The sequence below is a fragment of the Lasiodiplodia theobromae genome (assembly GCF_012971845.1).
Source record: "Lasiodiplodia theobromae strain AM2As chromosome Unknown scaffold_28, whole genome shotgun sequence".
NCBI classification, from domain to species: Eukaryota; Fungi; Ascomycota; class Dothideomycetes; order Botryosphaeriales; family Botryosphaeriaceae; genus Lasiodiplodia; species Lasiodiplodia theobromae.
The window spans coordinates 81,653-105,987 of record NW_023336486.1 but is presented as its reverse complement, the minus strand read 5'-3'; the positions used below and the strand labels follow the sequence as shown (position 1 = coordinate 105,987).

General features: G+C 55.5%; 11 protein-coding genes across 11 annotated transcripts; 4 read left to right on the top strand and 7 right to left on the bottom strand.

The window, feature by feature from the left end:
• Positions 1–1,432: 1,432 nt before the first annotated feature.
• On the bottom strand, positions 1,433–2,553 carry LTHEOB_8662 (uncharacterized protein; the record flags this gene model as incomplete). Its single annotated transcript, XM_035518164.1, has 2 exons — positions 1,433–2,463; positions 2,541–2,553. 2 exons carry the CDS (start codon positions 2,551–2,553, stop codon positions 1,433–1,435), a joined length of 1,044 nt encoding a protein of 347 aa, XP_035369967.1.
• A 1,205-nt stretch (positions 2,554–3,758) lies between these two features.
• On the top strand, positions 3,759–5,606 carry LTHEOB_8661 (X-pro dipeptidyl-peptidase protein; the record flags this gene model as incomplete). The annotated part of the gene is made up of 2 exons (XM_035518163.1): positions 3,759–3,952; positions 4,010–5,606. The coding sequence occupies 2 exons, from the start codon at positions 3,759–3,761 to the stop codon at positions 5,604–5,606; spliced, it is 1,791 nt and encodes a 596-aa protein (XP_035369966.1).
• A 444-nt stretch (positions 5,607–6,050) lies between these two features.
• LTHEOB_8660 (uncharacterized protein) lies at positions 6,051–8,124 on the bottom strand (the record flags this gene model as incomplete). Its single annotated transcript, XM_035518162.1, has 3 exons — positions 6,051–7,370; positions 7,669–7,955; positions 8,010–8,124. The coding sequence occupies 3 exons, from the start codon at positions 8,122–8,124 to the stop codon at positions 6,051–6,053; spliced, it is 1,722 nt and encodes a 573-aa protein (XP_035369965.1).
• A 359-nt stretch (positions 8,125–8,483) lies between these two features.
• On the bottom strand, positions 8,484–9,635 carry LTHEOB_8659 (uncharacterized protein; the record flags this gene model as incomplete). The annotated part of the gene is made up of 1 exon (XM_035518160.1): positions 8,484–9,635. One exon carries the CDS (start codon positions 9,633–9,635, stop codon positions 8,484–8,486), a length of 1,152 nt encoding a protein of 383 aa, XP_035369964.1.
• A 1,233-nt stretch (positions 9,636–10,868) lies between these two features.
• On the bottom strand, positions 10,869–12,703 carry LTHEOB_8658 (Aldehyde dehydrogenase; the record flags this gene model as incomplete). The annotated part of the gene is made up of 5 exons (XM_035518159.1): positions 10,869–11,218; positions 11,289–11,410; positions 11,478–11,570; positions 11,660–12,216; positions 12,281–12,703. The coding sequence occupies 5 exons, from the start codon at positions 12,701–12,703 to the stop codon at positions 10,869–10,871; spliced, it is 1,545 nt and encodes a 514-aa protein (XP_035369963.1).
• Positions 12,704–13,396: 693 nt separating this feature from the next.
• Positions 13,397–13,853, top strand: LTHEOB_8657 (uncharacterized protein; the record flags this gene model as incomplete). Its single annotated transcript, XM_035518158.1, has 2 exons — positions 13,397–13,693; positions 13,779–13,853. 2 exons carry the CDS (start codon positions 13,397–13,399, stop codon positions 13,851–13,853), a joined length of 372 nt encoding a protein of 123 aa, XP_035369962.1.
• A 410-nt stretch (positions 13,854–14,263) lies between these two features.
• LTHEOB_8656 (Protein kinase domain protein) lies at positions 14,264–15,795 on the bottom strand (the record flags this gene model as incomplete). The annotated part of the gene is made up of 5 exons (XM_035518157.1): positions 14,264–14,496; positions 14,583–14,748; positions 14,809–15,448; positions 15,523–15,673; positions 15,726–15,795. 5 exons carry the CDS (start codon positions 15,793–15,795, stop codon positions 14,264–14,266), a joined length of 1,260 nt encoding a protein of 419 aa, XP_035369961.1.
• Positions 15,796–16,643: 848 nt separating this feature from the next.
• Positions 16,644–17,678, top strand: LTHEOB_8655 (Cytochrome b5; the record flags this gene model as incomplete). The annotated part of the gene is made up of 3 exons (XM_035518156.1): positions 16,644–16,784; positions 16,877–17,553; positions 17,621–17,678. 3 exons carry the CDS (start codon positions 16,644–16,646, stop codon positions 17,676–17,678), a joined length of 876 nt encoding a protein of 291 aa, XP_035369960.1.
• A 406-nt stretch (positions 17,679–18,084) lies between these two features.
• Positions 18,085–20,065, bottom strand: LTHEOB_8654 (Xaa-pro dipeptidase app; the record flags this gene model as incomplete). The annotated part of the gene is made up of 10 exons (XM_035518155.1): positions 18,085–18,120; positions 18,176–18,302; positions 18,361–18,479; positions 18,531–18,752; positions 18,806–18,839; positions 18,902–19,350; positions 19,401–19,528; positions 19,579–19,611; positions 19,665–19,829; positions 19,891–20,065. 10 exons carry the CDS (start codon positions 20,063–20,065, stop codon positions 18,085–18,087), a joined length of 1,488 nt encoding a protein of 495 aa, XP_035369959.1.
• A 378-nt stretch (positions 20,066–20,443) lies between these two features.
• On the top strand, positions 20,444–21,457 carry LTHEOB_8653 (Nad-dependent deacetylase sirtuin-5; the record flags this gene model as incomplete). Its single annotated transcript, XM_035518154.1, has 2 exons — positions 20,444–20,792; positions 20,865–21,457. The coding sequence occupies 2 exons, from the start codon at positions 20,444–20,446 to the stop codon at positions 21,455–21,457; spliced, it is 942 nt and encodes a 313-aa protein (XP_035369958.1).
• Positions 21,458–22,376: 919 nt separating this feature from the next.
• LTHEOB_8652 (Basic-leucine zipper (bZIP) transcription factor) lies at positions 22,377–24,333 on the bottom strand (the record flags this gene model as incomplete). The annotated part of the gene is made up of 4 exons (XM_035518153.1): positions 22,377–22,536; positions 22,596–22,917; positions 23,011–23,773; positions 23,821–24,333. 4 exons carry the CDS (start codon positions 24,331–24,333, stop codon positions 22,377–22,379), a joined length of 1,758 nt encoding a protein of 585 aa, XP_035369957.1.
• Between the last annotated feature and the right edge of the window lie 2 nt (positions 24,334–24,335).

Genomic DNA, 24,335 nt, shown 5'->3' with positions numbered 1-24,335 from the left:
TCTGGATCAACCTTAACCAAGGAGACGTGCAGGGACGTCCACATTCTCCTGTAGATCCTCGTAAAAATGATTCGCAAGATTCAGCTCAGCTCTTGATCTCAAGCCATCGTCATTGAACCTTGGGCATCTACCCAAATCTTTGATCTGAGTGGCCGTTCCATTATTCCCATCCAGCCTGGGCACAAGTCTAGAGCGGAAGGGTCTTTCCGTAAAAACTGCTCAAAGACACGTCGTACGAGCAAAATATGCAAGAGGCTTGGATAGCTCCAAATCTTGAGAGTCTACATTCCGGACTGCAGTTAGCACCTATAGCTGAACCCATTGCTGTTGTATCAAAGGAGTCGTAATAATCTGCTCCGGGCTGATGCAGTGAGAATAGCTCCCGCGCTTCTATTCCCGTTAAGTTATGCATGATGGTCAGATCGGTATACACTTCCGCACGTGGCTGTGTGAAACATACGCGGTGATCGGCAGGGCGCAAAAGTCCAGCTGCATAAAAGATGCTGACACGGAAGAAAGCGGAGGCTTTGAAGTGCTTGACGTACTCCCTCCGTAGCCAAGATATGACATGCTTATTCCAAGCCGTCAACCAGCTTCACAACATGCTTTCGGTTGTATCGCAACCCACCTATTCCCATCTATCATCACTCACCCACAGAAAATCGCTTAGTCATCTTGTTGATGCCTGGGGCAGCCATCCTTCGGAGAAATCGGCCACCGAGACGCAGTACAAAATTTCGCTCTCAAGCCTCAACCAAACATCCCACCCTTCATTACTTTACAAATCCCACTTCTTATTTCGTTCACCGCATCGGCTTTGGTACGCTTCGGATCTTGCCATTGCGCGCAACGATCAGTCGGTAGTGCCACCGGTCAGTCGCCTGTTAGCGCATCGCCGCTACTACCTCTACCGCCGTTGCCGGCATCCTTCACGCTACTCCAATGTTCCGAGTCATAGCGTGGAGAGACTGCCGGCAACGGCTGAGTATGGTGATAGGTACGTTCGCAACGATATTCCCTTCGCATTTCCATCCCCCGGAATGATCCCTAAATGATGACTGCGCTTTTTTTCTGTTTCAGCCCCATATGATCTATAATGATTATAATGTCGCGAGTTGAGAATACGCTGAAAGTGGATCTCTTGCATCTTTTGTTATTCACAAAAGCTTCTGCGTAACAAAGTTGCTGACCTTTGTTCTGTAGGATCATGTTCTAGGCTCTATGACTGCAGAGGGCGCATGTCCTGGTACCGAGGGCATGTGCCGAGTTTCATGGAGGAACGTTTGGGGTGGAAGGAACGTCATCTTGAGATACCTAATAGCTTATTGAATGGAAGATTCCGTTTTGATCATTCATCCTACCCTGAGTAGCGAACCGAGTTACATCCATTCGAGAAAGCCTTCGCTACCTTGTCCGTTCTTTACACTTCGATCTACTCTTCATCTTCCGTCTCCTGCGTCTGCGACCACGGCGGCGGCGGAGGCAACGAGAACTCATCCCCCATCGATCCCTGCTGCATCATCATCTGCGTCGCCGTCACCAAACCCTCTACTCTTCTCACAACCCGCGCACCTGCCACCCCCTTCTCAACGCTCTCCACCTCCCTCCGCCCCACCCCTTGCGAATCAGGCACCCTGTCCTGCTCGTCCCCGTCCCCGTCCTCCTCGTCTTGCGTCTGCGTCTGCGGCTGCAGCAAGATCTGCTTGAGATGCAACTGCGTGGGCTGCGAGGACGGGATGCGCTCATCGGCCGAGATGTTGCTGTAATACGTTTCCGGCAGGTAGGACGATTGCGGCGGTTGTGAGGAAGGAGGGGCTTCAGCGGGATCTGGTTTGACGAAAGGACCGGGAGAAGTTTGCGTGGGACTGTCGGTGGTGGTGGCTTGAGAGGGCGGAACAGGGCAGGAAAGAGGGGGTGGTTGTTGGTGTTGACCCTGCGTGGAGGAGTCCCAGAGCTGCAGCAGTTGCGGCTGTTGCTGGGTTTCGGGCTCCCGCTTTATCATAGGTATCGGTGAGGAAGGGGAGGCGTGGGCTGGTGATGGCGGTGCTTCTTGTGGCGTTGCTGGCGCTGGTGATGGGTGTTCAGCTTGGGTCTGCTGCAAACGTTGATGGGCTTCTTCGTCGTAGTTGAACGATCTATTGGCGGTGCTATCAGGCTGTGGAGGAGAACCGTCCTCATCCTGCGTGCTTTCTTCGCCGGGATCGGGCTCTGCTGTCGGCGGCGCTGAAGCGCAGTTGAAGTCGATGCGGCGGATGTAGGCTTGCGTTTCTTGACCGATGTCAATCCCAGCCACGGCGTTGGCGACGTCTTCATTGTCGTCTTCGTCGGTATTGTAATCATCCTCGCTATCGGCAACCTCGCTCGAGGCCGGCGAATGTAGACGGCGCTTATTTGTAGAACTTGGAAGCTGGTCCTTGAATGTAACCGCCTTCTTTGCGCTTTGTCTTATTGATGTTGGTGCAACTTTTGGTGTTTTGGAAGGAGAATCCAAGAGGCTTTGCGGATTCGCGGAAAGCGGATGTAATGGAGACCTTAATAACCTCCGTCGTTCATGCGTATGGATAGCCGATAACGGAGTAACTGGTGGCGATTGTGAAGATGGGACTTCGAGTATGCGGACTTTTCGCGGTGTATGCGGGGGTTGCTGGCCTGTTCCTGGTTGACCCTTGTGTTGTCCACTACTAGCCTGAGATCCTGCTTCCGTTCTTTCTCCTAGCCTTTTCTGCATGCTCATCTGTTCACGAGCCCTAGGTGTGTCTTGCATAGACTCAGATCCGTCAGCCTCGACATCTTCTTGTTCAATTCCTTCATCGTCAGAAAAGCCATTGAATTCCTCCTCATCCGAGGCCAGAACAGCTGTATGTCCCCCCGCATCGAATTCGTCAGGGCCGTCGATGTTTGATGTGGTCTCGCCCGGCTCTTCTGCGTCGCTTGCTTCACTGCCATTTTCATTCTCTTCACTGTCTGATGGCGGAATAGTAGAAATCCATCCAATCTGGGTAAGGGTATTTTGCGATTCAGTCTTCGGAGGAAGTGTGGATCTGCGACTCCGTTTTTTGGGGCGTGGCTCGTCAAATTCATCTTCCGAGTCTCCTATCGCGGGCGGAGCAAAAGGAGATCCTCTCTCATATTGGGTAAGAGTGATTTGCCTGCGCGATGGCGGTTGGGATACATTGCGTCGCTTTGGTGCACGGGAATGCTTCTGTCGAGAGCCAGAGCCTCCTGGGTAGTAAGCGGTGCCTTCGGCAGCAGCTCGCCTACGCGCAGACCCGGACATTGAAGCTGAGAGCGGAACGAGAGCGAGATTATTGGGTTGATGAGGACTCGGCAAGGAGTACACGGAGAATGTTAGTACTTTGGAGACGCGTCGACGCGTCGCAGCTGGCCCGTGCACGCGTCACAGATTGGCGTCACACAGGGCTGCGCTCACTTCTCACCTCCCCGCTCGCTCCGTTCGGAAAGGGCATGCAGCTGACCGAGTTGGCCCTGTCTTCTCACTACAGGGACCGGACTTCCCCCTCGGCCTGCGGTCCGCCATGCAGCCCGCCATGCAGCCCCCCTTCGTTCCGCACGATTCCCCCACATCCCGAAGCAGAAGCTCGGCCGCCACATGCAGCTAAGCACGCAAGCCGACGGACGAGCTCGACGGCAATTGCGTATGTCAAGCCGGACATTTTTGGTACATAACAAAATAATAGCATGCGTCTTCCTGCATTCTGCCATTGACTCCCCTTTCCCCCTTGGTGCCAGTTGCAATCATGCCAAACGAAATCAAGGACATCTACACGATCGACGAGAAGTCGTTCCCCTACATTGTCGAGCAGAATGCGACGGTGCAATTGAAGTCGAGCGAGGGCCTGTGCCGCGTGAACGTCTACCGTCCCAAGGGCTCAGAAAAGGTTCCGGTGCTGGTGACGTACGGGCCGTATGGCAAGGACATCCACTACAAAGAGTGAGTCGATCAGAGCTCGGAGCTACCCCGCAACTCAGCTCACACCCAACACCCCAGCTTCCACGCCAAGTCGTACTCCGAAGTCAACCCCGAGCACCACTCCGACCATTCTGCCTGGGAAACACCCGACCCCAAGTTCTGGACGAGCCATGGCTATGCGGTGGTGCGCGCCGACGAGCGCGGCCTGGGACAGTCGCCCGGTCTGCTCGACACCATGTCGCGCGGCACGAGCGAGGCCTTCTTCGACGTCGTCGAGTGGGCTGCTGAGCAGCCGTGGTCGTCGGGCAAGGTGGGCTTGCTGGGCATTTCCTACTACGCCGGGTCGCAGTGGCGCGTAGCAGCGCGCAAACCCAAGGGCTTGTCGGCCATCGTGCCGTGGGAGGGCATGTCGGACTACTACCGCGACCGCTGCAGGCACGGCGGTATCCTGTCGAACGGCTTTATCAAGTTCTGGTGGGACCGCCAGGTCATCACCAACCAGTATGGACGGCCTGGACGCGCGGCACGGAACTGGGGTCCGGATACCATCGAAGGTGACCTTGGAGAGGAGGAGCTGGCAAAGAATCGCCGGGACCAGAACATCGACAATGCGGAGAACACTTATCGCGACGATCTATACTACGCCTCCAAGGAGTACGACATGGCAGACATCGAGGTGCCGCTGCTCTCGGTTGGTAACTGGGGAGGCATCTTGCTGCATCTCCGCGGCAACGTTGAAGGCTTCGTAAACGCTGGCTCTGAGTTCAAGTACCTCCGCATGATTACTGGTCGCCACGACCTGCCCTTCTACTACACCGAGGAGGTCGAGGTGCAGCGCAGCTTCCTGGACGCCTTCCTCAAGGGCGAGGACCGCGTTGGCTGGTCCGTCAAGGGCAAAGTACCACCCGTCGACATCGTCCTTCGCAAGGGCGACGTCGGCTTCAACGATGCCAAAGCCGAGAAAGCCTACCCGCGCCGCACGGAAAACGAGTGGCCCATCGCCCGCACCAAGTGGACGAACTTCTACCTGACATCCGACCAGCAGCTGACGCGCGTGGAACCACTCCACACGCCGCCCAAGAAGCTGTCCTACCGCGCGCTCGGCACCATCGACAACCCATCGCTCGTACAGTTCACCACGCCGCCCTTCGAAGAGGAGACAGAGATCACAGGCAACGTGCTCGCGCACCTCAACGTCTCGGTCAGCGCCGACGCGACGGGGCCGACGCCCTCGGACATCGACCTGTTCGTGACGCTGCGCCACCTGTCGCCCGCCGGCACCGAGGTCTTCTACACGGGCACGGCTGGCGACCCCGTCCCGCTGACCAAGGGCTGGCTGCGCGTCTCGCTGCGCAAGACCAACCCGGACCACCCCAAGCATCGCCCCTACCTGCCGTGGCGCGAGTACCTCAGCACCGACCGCCAGCCCGTCATCCCCGGCGAGGTCTACGGCGTCGACGTCGAGGTCTGGCCCACCAACGTCGTCGTCGAGAAGGGCGGCCGCCTCGTCTTCGAGGTCGCCAGCGGCGACACGCAGGGCAGCGGCATCTTCACGCACGCTCATCCCGTCGATCGCAGCGAGGAGAAGCTCAGGGGCGTCAACCACATCGTGTTTGGACCCAAGTTTAGCAATTATGTCACCCTGCCCATCATTCCGCCCAGGTTTGGTGCGTGAGGAGGGTCGATGATGAGATGGAGATGGAGATTTTTTTTTTCAGATATAGCGTCATTAGAGTTCAAATGACCATGAAGATTAACGAGAGATTACCAAAGCCTATCTACATTATATGTGCAGTGAATTCCTTCACTGTGTGTCCTTCCTATACAGCTATTTATAGGAAATTTGCAATCTCTGTGGTGAAGTACGGAAGTCGGGAATCATTCTGTGGCTTCTCCGTACTCACAGTAGCGTCCTTTAACCCTAGCTGTCTCGCTTTTAGACAGTTACTCAGAAAGTAAACTAACTCCCTAAGATATAGGGAAGTATAACGGCCACAAGTTGGCTTTGTCAAATAAATGAGCAACACCTGACCGGATATGCAGAGGAGAACGAAGTATCGTTCGAACGGAAAAAAAAAAAAAGAGAAACAAAGGGAGGTATCACAACTTATCAACCATCCTAACCCTCATCATTAGAAAACACACGCTGCCGATACTCCTCAACCGTCGGCGCTCTCCTCACCCACCTCACATAGCACGGAGGCATGCGATCCGTCCTCCGCAAAATATAATCATACAAGCTCTCCGGCCAAACCTTGACAAACGACCCGGCCACAGGCCTTCTATCGTCGTCATCGTACGGCCTATCCCCCGCCCTCACGCCACCGAGAATCGAGTACTGCAGCACGGCAGGCGGAAAAGCCGGATACGTCGGCGGCAGCAGCTCGTCTTCCAGCGCCGGGTCGAGCTGCGGTCCTAGTCGCCGCCGCTGGGGGTCGAAGTCGACGCATTCGTGGAAGAGCACGTCTTTGAGGCGGGGGAAATGTAGCGCGCGCATGCGCTCGTAGACGCGCGGCCATGTGTCGACGACGACGTCGCTGTCGCTGTTGTCGCTGCCGACGAGCATGCAGAATTCGAGGTGCAGCGATTCTAGCTGGGGTGCGAGGGTGGCGAGGAGCGAGAGGAGCGTGGCGGAGGTGGTTTTGATGCCGACGAGCATGATGTCTTTCAGGGCGGGCCAGGAGGTAGTGGTGGTGAGGAGGCTGGCGAGGACGTCGTCGTGGGCGGCGGTGGTGGTGGTGGCGCGGGGGGAGGAGGTGGTGGTGAAGGCGCTGCGGGGCGCGGCCCAGGATTCGCACTTGTATATGTGGTACTGAAGGTGGTCGAAGTCTTCGTCCCATCTAAGGGTGATGCTGATGCGCTCCAGGCGGCGTGCGGCGGCGGCGCGCAGGAAGCTGGATAGCACGTCGGTGCTTTGGGCGTTGGGCGGCGACATCAGGCCGCAGAAGCCGATGTTGATCTCGAGGCTCTTGAGGTGGTGGAAGGCGTCGGTCATTAGGTCCTTTTGCAGCGGTAAGAGGCTGTTGGGCGGCGGCGTCGTGCTGCTGCCAACACCGTGCTGGCCGCCGCCGCCGCCGCCGCCGCATGCTTGGTCCCAAAGCTCGTTGAGATGGGGTGGCCGCCACGAGTGCCGCGCTGCTTCGCCCGGTAGGGATATGGTCAAGGAAGATAGGGTGTTTGTAAAAGAGTTGCGCCACCCCAGCGCCCGCAAGATGAAGGCGGTTTCGGCGGCTCCGTGATACAGTTTCTTCGTGCGTCTAGGGAGCACGTTGTCCCACGAAGTGTCGGTATTCTCGTCCCATGATGTGTCAATCATGCATCCACGCCATCGGGCTCCATGGTCGTCGCACTTGACATCAAGCTCGATGGCTTCTAAGTTGACGAGATTAAGAAGCCCCTCGTCCATGGCGACGTAGGCTCTCTGGAAGTTTGACGGGGTCTGCGGAGGCCATGGGGGCAACAGTGGTCTTCTTTCTCCTCGCATTCGATAATAGGGTAACATTTGCATGCATTCGAATATGTTGTTGTATTGGTAGCGGCGGCCGTCGTGGATGTATTCATTATAGAGGCCTCGCATGTACTTATCATCTGACTTTGCTGCCCCTACCAATATCATCAATGACTGAACGGTGCGGACTTGGTCACGTAGAATTACCGTCCATCTGAATGGCGTCTCGCCATTTCTCAAAGGGTAAATTGGGCAAGCTGAGAGTCTTTTCAAAGGTGAGCTTCCGTACCATCTTTGCTAGCGTCTGAGTATTCGCTACGCAGAGCATCCGAATCAAATCCGCCTCGTCGAAATGGATGTTCAGGCATCTGAACAGATGGCGTGCCCCCTCCTGCGCCATCCATCTCGAACAGAGACGAATCTGGCGGAGATCCTTGTAGTCTAGATGTGAGATGATGACTGCCCAAATGTCTGCGGGAAGCGCAGGGGGTAGTCTGCGTAAGGTTACTCCGAGCAGCGGTTGCGACGGCGCATGGACCACGTCGATGATGCGCATCGGCGCTTTGAACGAGCTCGCTGGGATGGACTGTCAAGCAAGATGATATCCGTGCTGAGTACCGGATCTCGTACCTTGGGTTTGGCTGAAAACACCAGCGTGTGCGGCACCTTGATTTGAGGTGTTGCGGGCGTGGTACGCGTGCCATCTGGGCCCGAGATCCGACCAGTGATCGCTGCGTCCCGTCATCGTTGCTGCTATTGCGTCGCAACCGATGCAGGCCAGTGGCGCGTGATGATGCGTAGGCGCATGAACTGGTCGGAAAGGCAGCGTGGGGTTGGCGGACGGCTTTGGCCCGGAATCATAACGCCGGTGATGGGGCTTTCATCTCGCTTGTCCTTCGCGAATCACATCATGTCCCATCCATCCATCATACAGGGGGGTATCGCAGCCGAAGGCTGGTGTGAAGAATAGTAAGGATGCTTCAGCTCTTTCTTAGAAAAATAACATATGTGGGTATTTGAAGCTATCGTCCGGACAAGAATGCGTAATTTTTATACCCATGACATGAACAAAAAACAAACCCACCCCATCCTGCATCCCTTCTACTAAGGCCCTCCGACCGAGCTATCTTCGTCCTCGATGTAGTACAAGTATAGCGGAGGCATGACCGATGTTTTCTTGAGCAGATAACGATACAGGTCAGATGAGTATCCTTTCCGCATCTCTTGAGGGCCCAAAGATGCATGTACTACAATTTCCGTTGGCACAGAATCGCGAGTGTCGTCAACATACTCCTTAACAGCAAGAATCAAGTCTTCGTCATGCGACTTTTCGGGAATGTCTTGATCGAAGTCGGCGCAACGGGTGAAATCGAGGTGACAAAGTTGTTTGAAAGGAATTTCGCGCATTCGCTCGTAGAAGTTGGGCCAAGTGTCTCCGTCTTCAGTGACCATACACCAGTACAACTGCAGTGAGCGAAGGGTATGCGACACCCTGGAAAGTAGGGCGATGAGTGAATTTATCGAGGTATCCTGGACTTGGAGCCTCAAGTCTTGCAGCGCTGGGAGCTGGCAGTGTTCGACTATGCCCTTGAGTGTATCATAAAAGCCATCGTCGTCATCGCACATGGTGCACAAGTCAAGGAATTGAAGTCCTGGAGCTGAGGCAAACCAATCTCCCAGGGCTTTACAGTGATTATCGAGAGCGGCCTGCTCCATTTTGATTCGGAGACGTAGAGTTTTCAAATGTGTGAATGCCCCTCTGGTGAGAGCCATCTGCCCCCGGACCCATGCAGCCTTGTTCGAAGTTTCATGGTCGGAATTGGTTGATCCATCATCGGAATCGTCGTCGAATATTTGATACTGTACCATGCTTTCCCACGCTTTCTGCACATCGCGTGGCCCCCACCACGTTGTTGTGAATTCGAGGGTCAGGCACGTAAGAGAAGAGTTGGAAGAGTTTCGCAAGCCGATACTGCGCAGCGCGAACGCCGTTGGCGCCGCCGCCACAGCTTCATCGACTCTGAGGTCAAATTCGTGCGCAATTTTTGGGTCGAAATAGGACCCACGCCACATCGGCCTCTCTTGGAGGTCTGGGCCCAATATCTCAATCTCGCGGAGGTTAGGCAGATCGCAGATAGCATCCTCGAACTGCGGATAAAGTGGCCCGTATTCGTCGATGTCTTCCATGAAGCAAACGCGCTCATGAGCGCTGCGCGCTTGCTCATCCTTCTTGTAAAGATTGTACAACCCCTTCATATATCTTGTGTTGGCCCTTCGGCTCTCATCTGCTATTCAGTCAGTCGATGTGCGGCGACAGGAGTAAGGGACCACCCGCCTGTTAATTCGACATATTTGCGAAACCTGTAGAAGCTCAGCTCGGGAATTAATGGACAGTCCTGGATGGTAAGTGATTTGACACTTTTTGCCGGTATCGGCCATTCCGCCACCCTAACCAGTTGATACATGTGCTCGTCGTAGAAAGTGACGTAGACATCTTTAAAGAGGTATTTTGCAGCTTCTGCCGCAAGTAACTTGCACGTGAGACGAAGTTCCATGAGTGTGCGCCAGTCGCGGTCACATTGCGCCACGATCAAGTACAGAATGTCTGCCGGGAGCGTGACTTGTGACTCTGTCGTAGTGGGATGAGCAGTCTCACCGCTGTCGAGACCGCTAGCGTGACGAGTGGCTTGGGCCAGGGCCCGACTTTGGCTGCGAGTGCGCGGCGGCATCGTGCGGCAGCGTTCCGCGCGCTGAAAGCATGCGAGGTTCGGCTGCCGCGTCGCTCTGAATTGGGGGAGTCGAAAGTTGAAATTAGCGAATGTCGAACGCGTCAGTGGGATGTGGAGCGATTTTGGGGATGCGCCTGCCGCGGCCAACGTGTTGGACAGGAAAGTGCGTTTGATAGTGGTAGGGTGGTCGGGTGCGTTCCGTCCTCGCGGGAATCGCGGATTTTCTTCGGCTCCAACGAGAGGACAAGACACTACGCGAAAGTGGCGCGTCACCACAGGACTTCCATTCAAGTTCTTTGCTCATGTCATGGGTAGTTGAAGCTATCGTCCGGACGCGTATGTAGAATTAAAAATTCGACATTCTCGTCCGGACGATAGCTTCAGAGACCCCAGTATTAGCTTTCGCGGCCTTCACCTGAGGCTGCAACAAATATCTTGTCGGACAATGCACTCGATTGAAACGAGAGGCTATCTAAACTAGATTTTATCATTTTGACGTCTCAAAATTAGCTTTCAAAAGTTCTGAAAATGAGGCTATATGCATTATCACAAGTTGTAAGGGGTTAAAATCACCCATACCTCTCTCTGCTCTCTCATATGCCCACGAAAGCAGGAACAACGGCAGCCAATGCCATACCAAACACTTCATTCGTAACGCTCAAGATCGAAGTTCAACCACACTAAAACCCAAGGCTCGGAAAATATGGCCTCTTTCCCTTGAGCACCACTCACAAACCCACCCGCATCCCAAGCCTTAGCTTCACCCTCTCCAATACGTCAACAACGTCTTACTCCCATACCACGTCAACAGACTCAGGCCCGACAGCAGCGGCAAGGCCGTCATGCCGAGCCCGAGCAAGATGCCCTGCTCGAAGAAGCCGATGTTCTTCTTGTAGGGCCGGTTCGGCGGCAGGGCGGTGGTGGCCTCCGTCTTTAGGGACTTGAGCGCCTCGCTGTTGCTGCTGGCCCCCGGGGCTACCTGCAGGATGCCGGACAAGCGCGCCGACAGGGGCGAAGGCTTAGCGTACTGGGGGCGCGGGACGGTGAAGAGGGACGAGGGGTAGCGGTTTGTCGTGTCGAGGGCAGCAGTGGTGGGTGCGGCGGGGCCGACTGCAGGGATGGATGGGTTAGTCACGTCTGGGCAGGTGGAAGGAAGGGGGGACGTGGATGAGTTGCCTACCGAGGAGGTCGAGCGGGAAGTGGTTGGCGAAGGAGAGGTGCGCGGTGGTGAACTGGCTCATGTACTTGCAGGAGGCCGGGTCGGCGAAGAGGTAGGTTGCGAGGGGCGCGTTGCCGGCGATCCTGGTGCTGCAGGTCAGGAAAACTAGCGTCACACCGGGATATCGGAGTATTTTGTCTTAGTGCTTACTTGTTCGTTAGGTCGATGCCGTCGTCCAGGCTCGTGGTAGCATGCACGAGCAGGCAGCGTTCGCCGATCTTCCTGCCTAATGCGGTCGACTCCCTGGGTGGCCTCATTGTCAGCACACTCTCAATCCACCTCAAGTCTCTCCACAGTCTAAACCCTCCCTCCAGTCAAAGAAATGCACTCACCTCTTTTCCACGTCCAAAATCGCCCCGTTCGCCCCCGCCGTCACGACCCTCACGCCCGCCTCGTTTTTCAGCTGCTCCACCACACTCACCCCACCACCCTTCCCCCTCCCATCACCCACTCTCCCATTCACCGCCGCCCCATTACTCTTCTCCCCCGCCACGGCCATATACTTTATACTCTCCTGCACCACCGCATTCAGAAACGCCTCCTTCGCAAACTCATTGACCAGCACCACGTCAGGCGCGTACGGCGAGCGGCCGCCGAAGCCAAAACGCGCCGTCACGAGCGCGCGAGCCGCAGCGCCCAAGTCGGCGTTGCGCTCGACGAGAGCGACGGCACGGGCTGCGGCGGGCGAGATCAGCGAGGCCGACGTCGACGTCGACGAGATGCTGCTCAGCGCTTGCTCGCTGCCGCTCTGCAGCACCGAGATGACGTTGGACGTGGCGAAGAAGGAGGAAGGCGGCCGCGTCGGGACGATGGCGAAGATGTCCTGGTCCAGGGCGGTGCTGAGGAGTTGGCGGATGACGGGCGGGAGGGTTTGGAGGGTTGTTTCGAGCTGTGTGGGTGTTAGCTGCGGGCTCAAGACCAAAAAAAAAAAAAGGGCTCGTGGGGTTTTTTACCTGCACGACGACGCAGTTCCCGGCCGCGATAGCGGAAGCCAGCGGCACGATGACGGAGTAGAAGAGGGTGTGTGCGGACGACGACGACGTCTGCGGCTCGATGTAGACGATGCCCACGGGATCGCGCCTGTCGGCCGCGTCTTTGCCGTGGGCGACGCTGTACTCGCGCTCGAGCTCGAGCTTCGGGCTCAGCGAGAGGAAGTGCTGCTTGACGGCGGCCAGCGTCAGGTAGAACTCGGTCTTCGCCTCGGCCAGCGTGTTGTGCGAGTCCCTCGTCGTGGCTTCCAGGACCGCGGCTTCGTGCGACACCAGCGTGCTGTGCAGGCTGCGCAGCTGGTCTTGCCGCCAGTAGATGTTGTGCAGTCGGCCGTCAATTGCGGTGGAGCGGACGGTGGCGAGCGCCCGGCTTGCGTCGTCGGTCATGTTGGATGTGGTGGGTTTGGTGTGTGTTCTCTCTCTCTTCGATGTTGTCCTCACTTCCTTGCTCTTTTGTGACACCAGATCTATTGCACGTCTTCTTGAGCTGTGCGAGAGCTGCAAACAATCGAGAATTGGAGAGATTATGCGGAGATCAAATCATCAGCATGCGAATCACTGCAAGGCGATTAATTAAAAAGAGGTGGACGGTTCGGGAGAGTGGCTGCTTATTTCGACAGCTGCATCCGTCTCACATGCAGGGTACAAGGGATCGCTTGGGTGGACGGGCCAAGAGGGAGGGGGCCCGCACAAGAGGCGCCACGACGGGAGCCCCGGAGTGGTTTCAGCATGGTGCTCCCCCCACATCCCGATGTTGTGGGGTACGCTAGCCAAGGGGAGCTGACTGACGCCCACGACATGTCAGCCCGCTGATTCCGACTTCTTGGTGCTTATTCTTGCATTTCCGTGCATGCAGGCCCGAGCCCGAGCTCCGGCTTCATCTTGCTGTCTGCCGTCAGCTCTACCCGAAAAATCACTTGCAGCGCGCACCAGCAAACCACCCTTTTCAACACAACCAAGCAAGAAGGTCCAACAACAACGAGACGTGAAGAATACTCACCACCTTTGTCTCTTTTCCATTTTCTCCCAGCGGCAACAACATCCAGCGCATCAACCAAACCAACCTAATCACCCACCACCATGTCCGTCACTACAACTACAAACCAAACCTACTACAACACCGTCAACGTCCTCGCCGACTACGAACTCCACCACTCCCGCTCGTCTCCCCCGACAAATGCGCCCGTCGTCGCCCCGCCCAACGCCAACCCGAACCCGTCGCACCAGAATCCGGATGACTGGCCCACCGACCGTCGCCGCATCCCGGCCTACCGCCCCGTCCAGCCCGATCTGGACCTGAGCACGCGAAGGGTCTACCTGAACCCTGCGGAGCGCATCTTCGTGACGGTCATGTTCATGGGTGTCTGGACGAATGGGGTGAGTATCGTCATTTGTTCTTTGGCCGGAAAGTCAGTGATGATGTGAGAGAGGTGGTATGCTGACATCTTCTGCGATCGGACAGACCGCAGCGCAGGTTTGGAGAAGGACGGGCGGGAAGCTGTGGAATATTCAGTACCCGATTGGGGGAGAATTCTAAACGTGCGGGTAAAGACCTGCCCGGAGACAAGAGCGAGGACTGCGTACATTTTTAATTGCCCCGATATGGAAATTCTGGTGATGGACTTTTGCCGACGTCACTCAGCTGGAATTATTCAAGTGCTATTTGTTCCACCACGGCAATGGAAGAGACTCTGCGACAACTTTGTTAATTTTCGCGAACTGAACATGCCCCGAGTAGCCGTTGATGAGGCCAATCGCTGAAGTGGTCCGGATTCACGTCAGAGCAGTCAGCAAGGCCTACGAGATCCCACACGGAATGGTAAATGGATTGAGCAGAGATATGGTAAGCGGATCGAGTGGAGATATGGTAAGTGGATCGAGCAGAGATAGCACCTGAATCTTACCCGGCGACGGCCGAGTTATGTCCCATCAAAATATTCGCCGCGTTCACGACGAGGTGTGCTTGAGTATCCACTCATCATCCAACAACTCGCTGGCGGTGCTGCGCTTTTCTGGCTCCCACTGCAGCATCTTCCGCATGAAGCGCAGAAAACACTCCCTATCTTCTTTGTCTCCTACCATAGTAACCTCCCTGATATCTTCATCATCTTCTAGGAAAGTCGTCTCCCTGAGCTCAAGTGGTCTCGATTCCGGAATTGGGATCCCCGCACACCATTCACCTGAAGGGGAAAAAAGAATAAATAACGTGGTTAGTTAAGGGATATCTCTGGGTCGGCTCCTCAAATCCAGAGAGGGAGTAACTTACCGGTATCGGAAAAGAACTTGCTCCTATAGTTCGCTCGGGCAAGAAGGCTCGGTGGCGGAGGCCCAAGGAGGGCTATCATCTCAGCGAGATGGGTCCGGCTTCGGTACTCCTTGTGTTCTGGGTCGGTGCCGTCGAAGAGAGTTTCGCCCTCGAACATGTTCCAGACCTGTGAATAAAAAAGGTGTTAGTCAAAAGCAGCGCCCCCGTTCAAGTTATCGACACTCACCATGCATCCCACGTTCCAGATGTCAGCGCTATACGTCCACGGGATGTCCAGGATGACTTCGGGCGCTCGATAGACATCGGGCTGTATGTCTTCCCGGTGCTCGACGCCGTCGTCTAGCGGCACAGCCGAGCCCAAGTCACACAGCACAGGTCCGCAGGGATTCTCGGTAAAGCCGAACTTGCGGGACCGATAGACGATTGCCCCGTCGAGCTCCTTCCTCGGAGTAGGCTGCTCGAGCTGCGTTTGTTCGAATTCTTCGAACACGGCTTCATCTGCTCCGAGAATCACGTTGTCCTCTTTGATATCAGTATGCACGACGTGATACGCGTTGTGCAGAAAATCCAAGGCTTGGAAGATGCACATAAGTGTACCGGCCACGATCGGCACCGGTAATCGCCGCACGTCGTTGCGATACCTGAGTTGACGCACACTGTACCAGAGAGGCGGGTGCACAAGACACTGATGCCGCCCGTTGGGGCCATCGACGTCAAATGAGTCGAGCAGCGGACGGATGGAATCGCAGCGCGGATGAGCCTCGGAGACCTTCTCGATGCGCTTGTAAATCTTGAGCTCGTTGTCTAGCCGGCCCCTCTTGGATTCGGAATGGATGTATATCTTGAGAGCAACGTGCTGACATCCGCTAAAAGAGAAAAAGAGATAAGAAAGACGGTTGAGCAGATACGAGTCCCGCAGGAAAAGTGAATTGAGACTTACCTTAGATCCCGTGCCAGCCATACAGTCGAGGTGGTTCCGAAACCCACCTTCCCTATGATTTGGTAGCGGTCCCGGAGGATTTCGCCAATTCGAACAGGATAGTATTCGGATGCGACGTAGTTGGGGAGCAACTCCTCTTCAACCTTCTGGTCTGCGGGAATTGGGGTGAAAGCATCATTGGGAAATACGACCGGCTTCCATACACGGCTGGAAAGTGGCCACCATGCATTGCTGGAAAGTGGCCTCAAAGCACGGTTGGAAAGAGGCCTCCATGCACGGCCGAGGGGCGGCCTCCGCGCGCAATTAAGGAGCGACGTAGCCATGACCGTTGTGTAAGGCATGCTGGTAACACAAGATGCTGTTGCCTGTTGTCACAGGGGCAGACGGCGGAGGTAAGTAACGCCGAACCTAATAGAGTACCCACTATACGCCTTATACGACATCTGTGAAAAAGTAGGTCTTCAGCCTTGCCTCTATCAGTCACGTGACCTAGTTATACTGTCCGCTTTTACCTCGCCCCCTAAGAATTCGTTCATCTACTATTCTAGACCTGCTATTTGCTCGCAATGATCGCCCCTTTTCGCCACTGTGAACCTCCAGAAATGGTTCAAGGAAGCCGGCAGATTGCATGTATCGCTCGGCAGTCGTCTCGACCGAGACACGAGCACAATTTCCATGGCCAGCAATCGAGTCAACAAACCTGCCTAATTCGCCATTCGCACGGTCTCAGCTAAAGTTACGCTTAGACGAATTTCCATTATTGTGGCGGAGATCGGAAAGCAAGGAGGAGAGCGGTTGCGCTACGGAAACGACGCGCTCGGTACGGCAGTGTAACCCGGTACCTAGCGGGACAAGACCATCGGCCCCACGCCCGCCCTCCACCACCTCCGCGCCGCCACGATGCGCCAATGCTTGTGTTCCCTCCCCACTGCGGCTGTTGCTGACGGAAGATCTAGCCTAGCCCAGCCCCAGAACCACTAGCTCCCCTCCCCTGCGCCTGACGGCTTACCACCCCGCCACTTACTGTAATAAGGGAAATCCCCAACCGCGAAAGATCGGAAAGACTTGGACAGTTTTGCGATACCCTCTGCTTCAGAACTAGACAGAGAGCGGTTTACACAATGACTACGAATATCACTCCCGTGCATTTCTTCTCTCATGGCTCGACGATGATGCTGGGCGAGGAGTCCGAGGCCGCGACCTACTGGAAGAAATGCGGCGACGACGCCCTCGCGCACGGGATCAAGGGCATCGTAATGATGGTAAGTACTTAGAACAAGCAAAAGACAAGTGAATCCCATCACCCAAAAACAAAAACAAAAAAAGAAAAATCAAAAGCTCACAACTCCCCCAGGGCGCCCACTGGGACGCCGACGGCGACCGCGTCGAAGTCGCCATGAACCCCACCCCCAACAAATCCCCCGTCGCCTACGTACACCCAGACAAATACCAACACTACGCCCTGAACCCGGACCTCCCCACCGGCGAACGCTGCCTCTCGCTGCTGCGCGCGGCTGGCTTCCGCAACGCCGAAGGCAACCCCAACTTCGACTGGATCCACGACACGTACCTAATCCTAATCCGCATGTTCCCCGGCGGGTGCCCGCCAACCACCTTGATCTCGATGAACGCGCGCTTCGACCCGCACTACCACGTCAAGATCGGGGCGGCGCTGCGGCCGCTGCGCAAGGAAGGTTACCTGCTGATCGGGTCGGGCGGCGCCGTGCACAACCTGTACCGCAACGTCTGGGCGCCCATGGTCAAGTACTCGGACAACTTTGCGCAGCCGACGCCGCCCGAGGCGTGGGCGCTCGACTTCCGCCAGAGCGTCGAGGATGTGTTTCGCAACAACAGCGGGCCCGACCTCCGCAGGGCGTTGACGCGGTTGATGAAGCATCCGCAGTATCGCGATGCGCAGGGCACGGATGACCATTTCATGGCGCTCATGTTCGTTGCTGGCGCGGCGGGGGATGAGGAGGATAGGGGCCAGTATGGGAGGTTGATGGCTGAGACGTGGGAATTGACGAATATGTGAGTCGTGGTTTCCCTTTGCTTATTTCCCCCGTGATGAAGATGCTGACTGTTTTACTTCTGGCAGGGCCAACTCACAGTTCACCATCGGGACTTGGCCAAATGCAGTTGCAGCTTCTGCCTGAAGTAGTACGGAGGATGAGCAGGGAAAGGTTCCAAGGTATTGAAGCTGTTTAGAAGATTGCTCAGAGACTTGTGCAAGGAGCTATATTCAATTTGATATGCACCGAGGATGAAATATTGAAAGTTTCTTTTGTCTTTGATGTATCTGTAAAGCGTTAAGCACCTCATTTCAAGCGCCGGTAGCAGAGATAGCAAAGGGTTGTCTATCCTCAACTGCGTCATTTCTATATCCATCAGTTAATCAATTCAAGGACGGTCGGTTATGCACTTAACTGTTTCCGCTGATGTAGAGAGTTCTAGTATCTCAAGCTCTTGCATGAATCTAGAGTTTAGTCAATGTCTCTTACACGCAGCAACTTACAAGACTGTACATTTTTAAGCGCCATACTATTTACATTGGAGCTGGACTCAACGAGTCCGCTCAAGAGACTCGATATCGATAACCTAAACGTACATTAGTGCGGAATCCTCCTGGAAGGCTCTGGACTCTGACACTCACCTCCTTGACCGCCTCGGTCGTGAAGATCAGGGGGCTCTCCGGCTGCACACAAACACTGTCCTCAATGCGGATTGCCATGCCCCGGAAGTGGGCGGGCCATCTTTCGTCATCTGGAACATAGATGCCACTGCGAGATATCATCAGTAAATAAAACTCTGCAAGAGAACGAAGGGCGAGAAGCTTACGGCTCGACAGTGACACACTGTCCAGTCTGGAGCTTCTTGTTACGCGGGAAACCAGGTGAGTCATGCACATCAAGGCCGATGTAGTGGCCCAGATGATGAGGGAAAAGTGTTTCCAATGCCTGGCAATAGTGAGCAATTGCTATCGTGTGGGACGCTAGATGATGACTTACATTGCCAGACATGTTAAAGCCCAGCTGCTTCAAACCATCCTTGAGGCCTTCACAGGCTATGCTATGAATCTTATCCAACGAAAGTTGGGCGTCTTCTCTGCAGAGAGAAACGCAGCTTCTTTGGACCTTGAGAACAACCTCGTAGAGATCTCTCTGGGCCGGTGTAAACTTGCCGTTGATTGGCCAGGTACGCGTAATGTCGGTGATGTAGCCCCCGTATTCCTGTTACGAGTGATTAGGATGAACATCGTTACAGCCAGGATTGGGCTCCTTACGCCTCCAGCATCTACGAGGACCATTTCTCCATCACTACGGGAGGAGCATGTCAGCAATTCACGTTTTGGAAAATCAAAGACGTCACGAGTGCGTACTTTAAGACATTGTCGTTCCTGACATAATGGATGCTCAGGCCGTTTGTTCCACCTGCCACGACTGGGATGTAAGCGATTCCGTCACAGCCCATCATCTTGAAACCGAAATCCATATGTGCATGAAGCTCCCTTTCAGTGCTGAACTCGTTCTTCATGGCATGAGTAAAGGTTCTTGCAGAAGCTTGGCCGGCCTTGCGCATGTTCTGAATCTCGGCTTCACTCTTGAACATGCGAAGATCATTCATGATCGGCCTCAAGGGCTTCACTGCAGACGGCTTCACAGACTGCAAGGCTTTGGGGAAGCCATTGTCGCCGGTGTACATTGTTCCGCTTAGATACCTCGTGATGGCAGATCTGTGGTCGAGATTCCGTGGAAGGTCTGTGTATACGTTCTGGTTGCGGCGGATGATCTCTGGTATGATCTTGCCAATGTCTTTGATAGGCGCAGCCTTCGTTTGTTCAGCGCCATTGTGTATCCAGACTTTAATTATTTCCTCACCTCGTCGGCATTGAAGACATCCAAGGCAGCTTGGACGCCCGATCGAGCACCGTCCCACATCTCTGCGCGGGCATCTTTCGGCCTTACGTAGAGACGGAAGACATAGTCATCGCCCGAGCCAGTCTTCTCTACACCACATCAGCCATGCTCTTAACATACTGCCAACCCAATTTATTACCGATTACAGCCAACGCCTCGGGCTCGTTGAAGCCTGCCGAATCACTTCAGTATCCAAGTAGCTGCCCATGCGCCCAAAGCCCATACCGGTGAGGTAGAAAAAGTCGGGGTCCTGGTGGAATTCGTAGAATACGGCGCCAGAGCGGTACTTTGTGTCGGCTCCAGCAAGAATGGCTACGCTGTTGGGAGGCATGGCCTTTGCGAGAGCATCGCGGCGTTCGGCATATTCAAGGGCGGAGATACCGGGCGTCACTGTTGCTTCTGCATTAGCTTCCTGCAGAGACCTGTTTGGATTGACTTGACAATTGCCTACCCTCGCCCGGCTTGAGCAGGTGCGGATGTGTCTCATGGACAGGCTGACCGAACTGAAGCTCGGCAGCTGAGACAAGCTGACGGCGGGCAGGCGCCTGGTGGAAGGCGCGCCGTACAGGGCGCGGGGCCTGTGACCGGGCAGCAGCGTGCAGAACACGCAGACTGCTTCTGAACATTGCGAATGGGTGCAGGTGTCGGGCGTCAGACGCGACTTGCGGCGCGACAAGATTGCCGGTCCTCGTTATCGATAGAAACCGCGGCGCCGTGATTCGCCGGGTCTGACGTCGGTTGGGTTGCTCCTTCACTCGCCTCCAGCCTCCGCATGCCTACATACTCCACTTTGACTCAGCCCCAGAGAATCCACCATAGATTGCCTCCGCATTGCTGCCTGGCATCCTTCTGCATGACTCTTTTTCGCTGCCTGCCATAACCCAAACGTAACTGACGGTTGAGAATCTACGACGCGGCGCCTTCGCGGGGCTATAAATCCATCTCAAACATCTATCCCACATCTCAGACTAGCCATCATTCCGTCTTTGAGGCCTTTTATCAGGATGGTCTCCACGACGGCATCATCCGTCGCGGGCATCCCTGCCGCAGACCTCGAGTCCTTCCAAAAACACCTCCAATCCTCCGACCGCATTCTCGCACTGCTGGGCGCAGGCCTCTCAGCCTCATCCGGCCTCCCCACCTTCCGCGGAGCTGGAGGACTTTGGCGCACTCATGACGCCACAAGTCTAGCCACCATGGAGGCTTTTGAGGCCGACCCTGGGCTTGTGTGGCAATTCTACTCGTACCGCAGACACATGGCGCTCAAGGCCAAGCCAAACCGCGCGCACCTCGCCCTGGCAGAGCTGGCGAAGAAGAAGCCAAACTTCCAGACTTTAAGCCAGAATGTAGACGGTAAGTTTCCACCTTCAATTCCAAAAACACACAGCATCCACGTGAACCCAATTCTAACCCCATCCCACCCAGGCCTCTCCCAACGCGCCGGCCACCCCCCCTCCCAACTCCACCTCCTCCACGGCAACCTCTTCGACGTAAAATGCAGCTCCTTCTTCTGCAACCACGTCGAGCACAACAACTTCACCGACCCCATCGTCCCCGCGCTCGCCATCCCAACCTCCTCCTCCGCCTCCCCTATCGACCCCACCACCAACGCCGCCCGCCACGAACTCGACATCTCCGACCCCTCGACCGCCCTTCCGGACCTGCGCATCGCCGACCTGCCCGCCTGCCCGGCCTGCGAAACGGGCCTGCTCCGCCCCGGCGTGGTGTGGTTCGGTGAGAGGCTGCCGCGCGAGACGATCGACGCCATCGACGACTTCATCGACCAGTCCGACCGCATCGACCTGATCATGGTCATCGGCACCAGCTCCACCGTCTACCCGGCCGCCGGCTACGCCGGCCGCGCTCGCGCCAAGGGCGCCCGCGTGGCCGTCATCAATGTCGAACGCACCGACGCGCTGCAGGAGGGGGATTGGTTTTTCCAGGGCGATGCGGGCGTGGTGGTGCCGGAGTTGTTGAGGGGCGTGGTGGGCGAGGTGGGGGATGGGGAGGGGTTGTGAGGGGTTGATTCTTTTTTTTTTTTTGCTGGAGGGGTTGTCTTGGTTCTTTGGAGTATTGGGGATGAGGGGATTGGGAGGAGTGGTGAGGAGTGAGCGGAGGTGCATTGTGGAGTTGATGTGTGAACGATAGTCAGATTCGTTCAGCGACTTTCGATCTTGTGCCACAATGGAGTCAGTTGAGGTGTATGCTCTTATGACGTATTGCATGGACTCAGGAGTTGATATGGATTGTTTGCTTCGTCGATTGCATGGACATCAATGTCCACTTCAGAGACCAAACCCAACAGTATACATGTGCGCAATGATATAGGGTATAAGCTTGAAATTCAGGACTAGCTATTGCTTTGAAAGCAGCGGAGAGAATGCAACCTTATTATGAACCATCCTCCCATCTCGCTAAGCGATCATGTTGAGACCCTTTTGCCTCCCTCCCCAGGTATCTCGAGCTACATATCATAGCCCCGCTGACCAGTGAGCGTGATAGCAATGAGATATCACTCCCCATCGTAAACGCCATGTACCATCATCCGAAGCGCGGTCCAGTGGCCAGAAAAACCTCCCTTTAAACAATGATTTAAAAGAGACCCAGACCCAGCAGTCCAATCGAGAATCTCAAAAAGCTTGCCAAAAGTGAGTGTGATGTGCAGAACGTCGACATCATGATAAATCAAGATCAGACGATCTTAATAAAAACTGAGAGGGGACTTGAAGACCTCACTAGCGCCGAAACACGTTTTCGCCGTTTTCCCTGGTTTTGGCTCCAGTCCCTCGAAATGAAGAATCCATGTGGTATTGTGTGCCCATTCGCCAGATCAATCACCGCAATGATGTGATGCCGTCGAATCCGATAAGCGCCGTTAAAGATTATGCCCAAGAGTTGTTCGTTTTCCGTTATGGTACAGTTCGAGTTTGGAAGCGATTAGGCCTTGTCTGGTAGCCTCTTGAGCGCAGCTTCAACGTCTTTGCTGTCAACCACGACGCCGCTCTCCGAACAACGGGCTTTGGCGCGCAGCTCCGTGCAAAGACCGTCAATATCGATGGAGCCATCCTTGAAATCTGGCCGATTTTGCAGCTTGTCCCTGTCGTAAATGTATCAGTATTAACCGCTCCCAACGTGATCAGAAAGGTGAATACAAACCAGATCTTGTGGCAGCTGAGGAGCTGGTTAGGATCTTCACCGGGGACGACCTCGTCGTCATCACCATCCTGAATCTTGTCGATGCTTTCCATGGGGTTGGACTTGGAGATGGCCGGACTTTGGTTGTTGTCAAAGTTGAACGGGCTTCCGAAGTCTGCAGTCGGGAATGCGTCGTTGAAGAAACCTCCAGTAAAGTCTCCATCGCCGACAACAGCAGCCTGTGGCTCGCGGTAATCGCCGAAGAGCGTCGGGTTGAACTGGTTGTTGTTTTGAGATGCCAGCCAATCAATGCCGAAGCTGTCGTTTGTGTTGGAGTTTGCAGCTGGCGTGCCGTTAGAGTTGGACAAGGCGCGAGGGATTGGATTGCGAGGATTGCCACAGGCCATGTTCAACTTCTCGCAGAAGCTCGTCTCACCTTCGGTCACCGCACAAGAGAGTTCATGGGATCTGTCGTTTCCAGGCGAGGTGTGACTCGGCTCTGGTGATGTCCCGCAAGACGAATTGGCGCCGTACTGAGAAACAGACGAAGCGGATGGAGAATCATTAGTGGACGAGTTGGAATGGCTGGTGCTGTTGAACTGGAACACGCGCTGAGCGCCCGTCGAGCTCGAGGTGCTGCCACGTCCACCGCTGCTCTTTCTGGGAAGGCCATTCAGACCAGGAGAGTTGTACGAGTCAGTAGCTGAGGCCGGAGAAGCCTTGTCCGGCGACCGCACGCCGTTCTGTTGGCTAGTAGGGCTGACGCTTCGTCCAGTACTGCCTTGGCGGGCGAGAACGCCCGGTACAGCATTTTGCGATGCTGGCTTGGCTGCTGACGGGCTGCCCTTGTCGCCGTTGGAAAGGGAACCGTTGGTGTTGAAAATCTGAGATCCCGGAAGGGCGCCGAAGCGAGGGAACTCAAACTGGAAGTTGCTCGACGGAGGAGAGTTGTTGTGAGTGAGAAGCGACGGAAATCCGGTCGGTCTGGAGATGCCGGTACTGTTGGATGAGAGGCGCTTGCGGTACTCGCGCAGTTCCATCTGAAGTCTCTCCACCTGGGCACGAAGGAGGCCATTCTCGTGGTTAGCTGCATCGGAGGCCTTCTGAAGCTCGGTAACCTTGGTTTCCAGGTCCTTCAAGTGCTTTTCCTTGCGTTCTCTGAACGCGCGCTGAGCAGCTCGGTTTTGGGCTTTGCGTTTCTTCTGTGTGTCAGTGCTAGCCCTTGCAAATGAGCAAAGGTACTCACGGTCGTTGGCTCCGAAGTCAGGGGCTTGCGGCCTGGCTTCTTCGCCGTCTTGTCCTCGCCTTCCCTTCGCTTACCACCGCCCTCTGCATCTTCATCGTCATCGCCCGGGCTCTTACGCTTGTCACCAGTCTCTGTTTCGCCGTCGGCACCAGGCTGCGTTGGCGACTTGGACGACTGGCCCTGAGTTTCGCCGGGCAGGCTGCCGATGAGCAAGTCGCTGGTATCATTGGGATCGAATTCAAAGCCGGTGTCTCCATCAAGAAAATCAACGTAGGGGCTTTCGTCTAGATTGAAATTGTCGAAGCCGGCACCAGCGCCATCTTGAGGGAACAGGCTGGGATCAAGGCCGTCAAGCGGATATTGTTGTTGCTGGTTGCTGTCTAAAGGCTTGGCTGGTCTACCCCCGCGGTTGTTCGGGTTGTTAGAGTTCAGCGCAGCCATGAGAAGGTCTTGCTGGTTGGGGGAGAGGTAGAGGTGGGAGTTGAATTGGTCATTGTTGGTGGTGCCCGCCATGG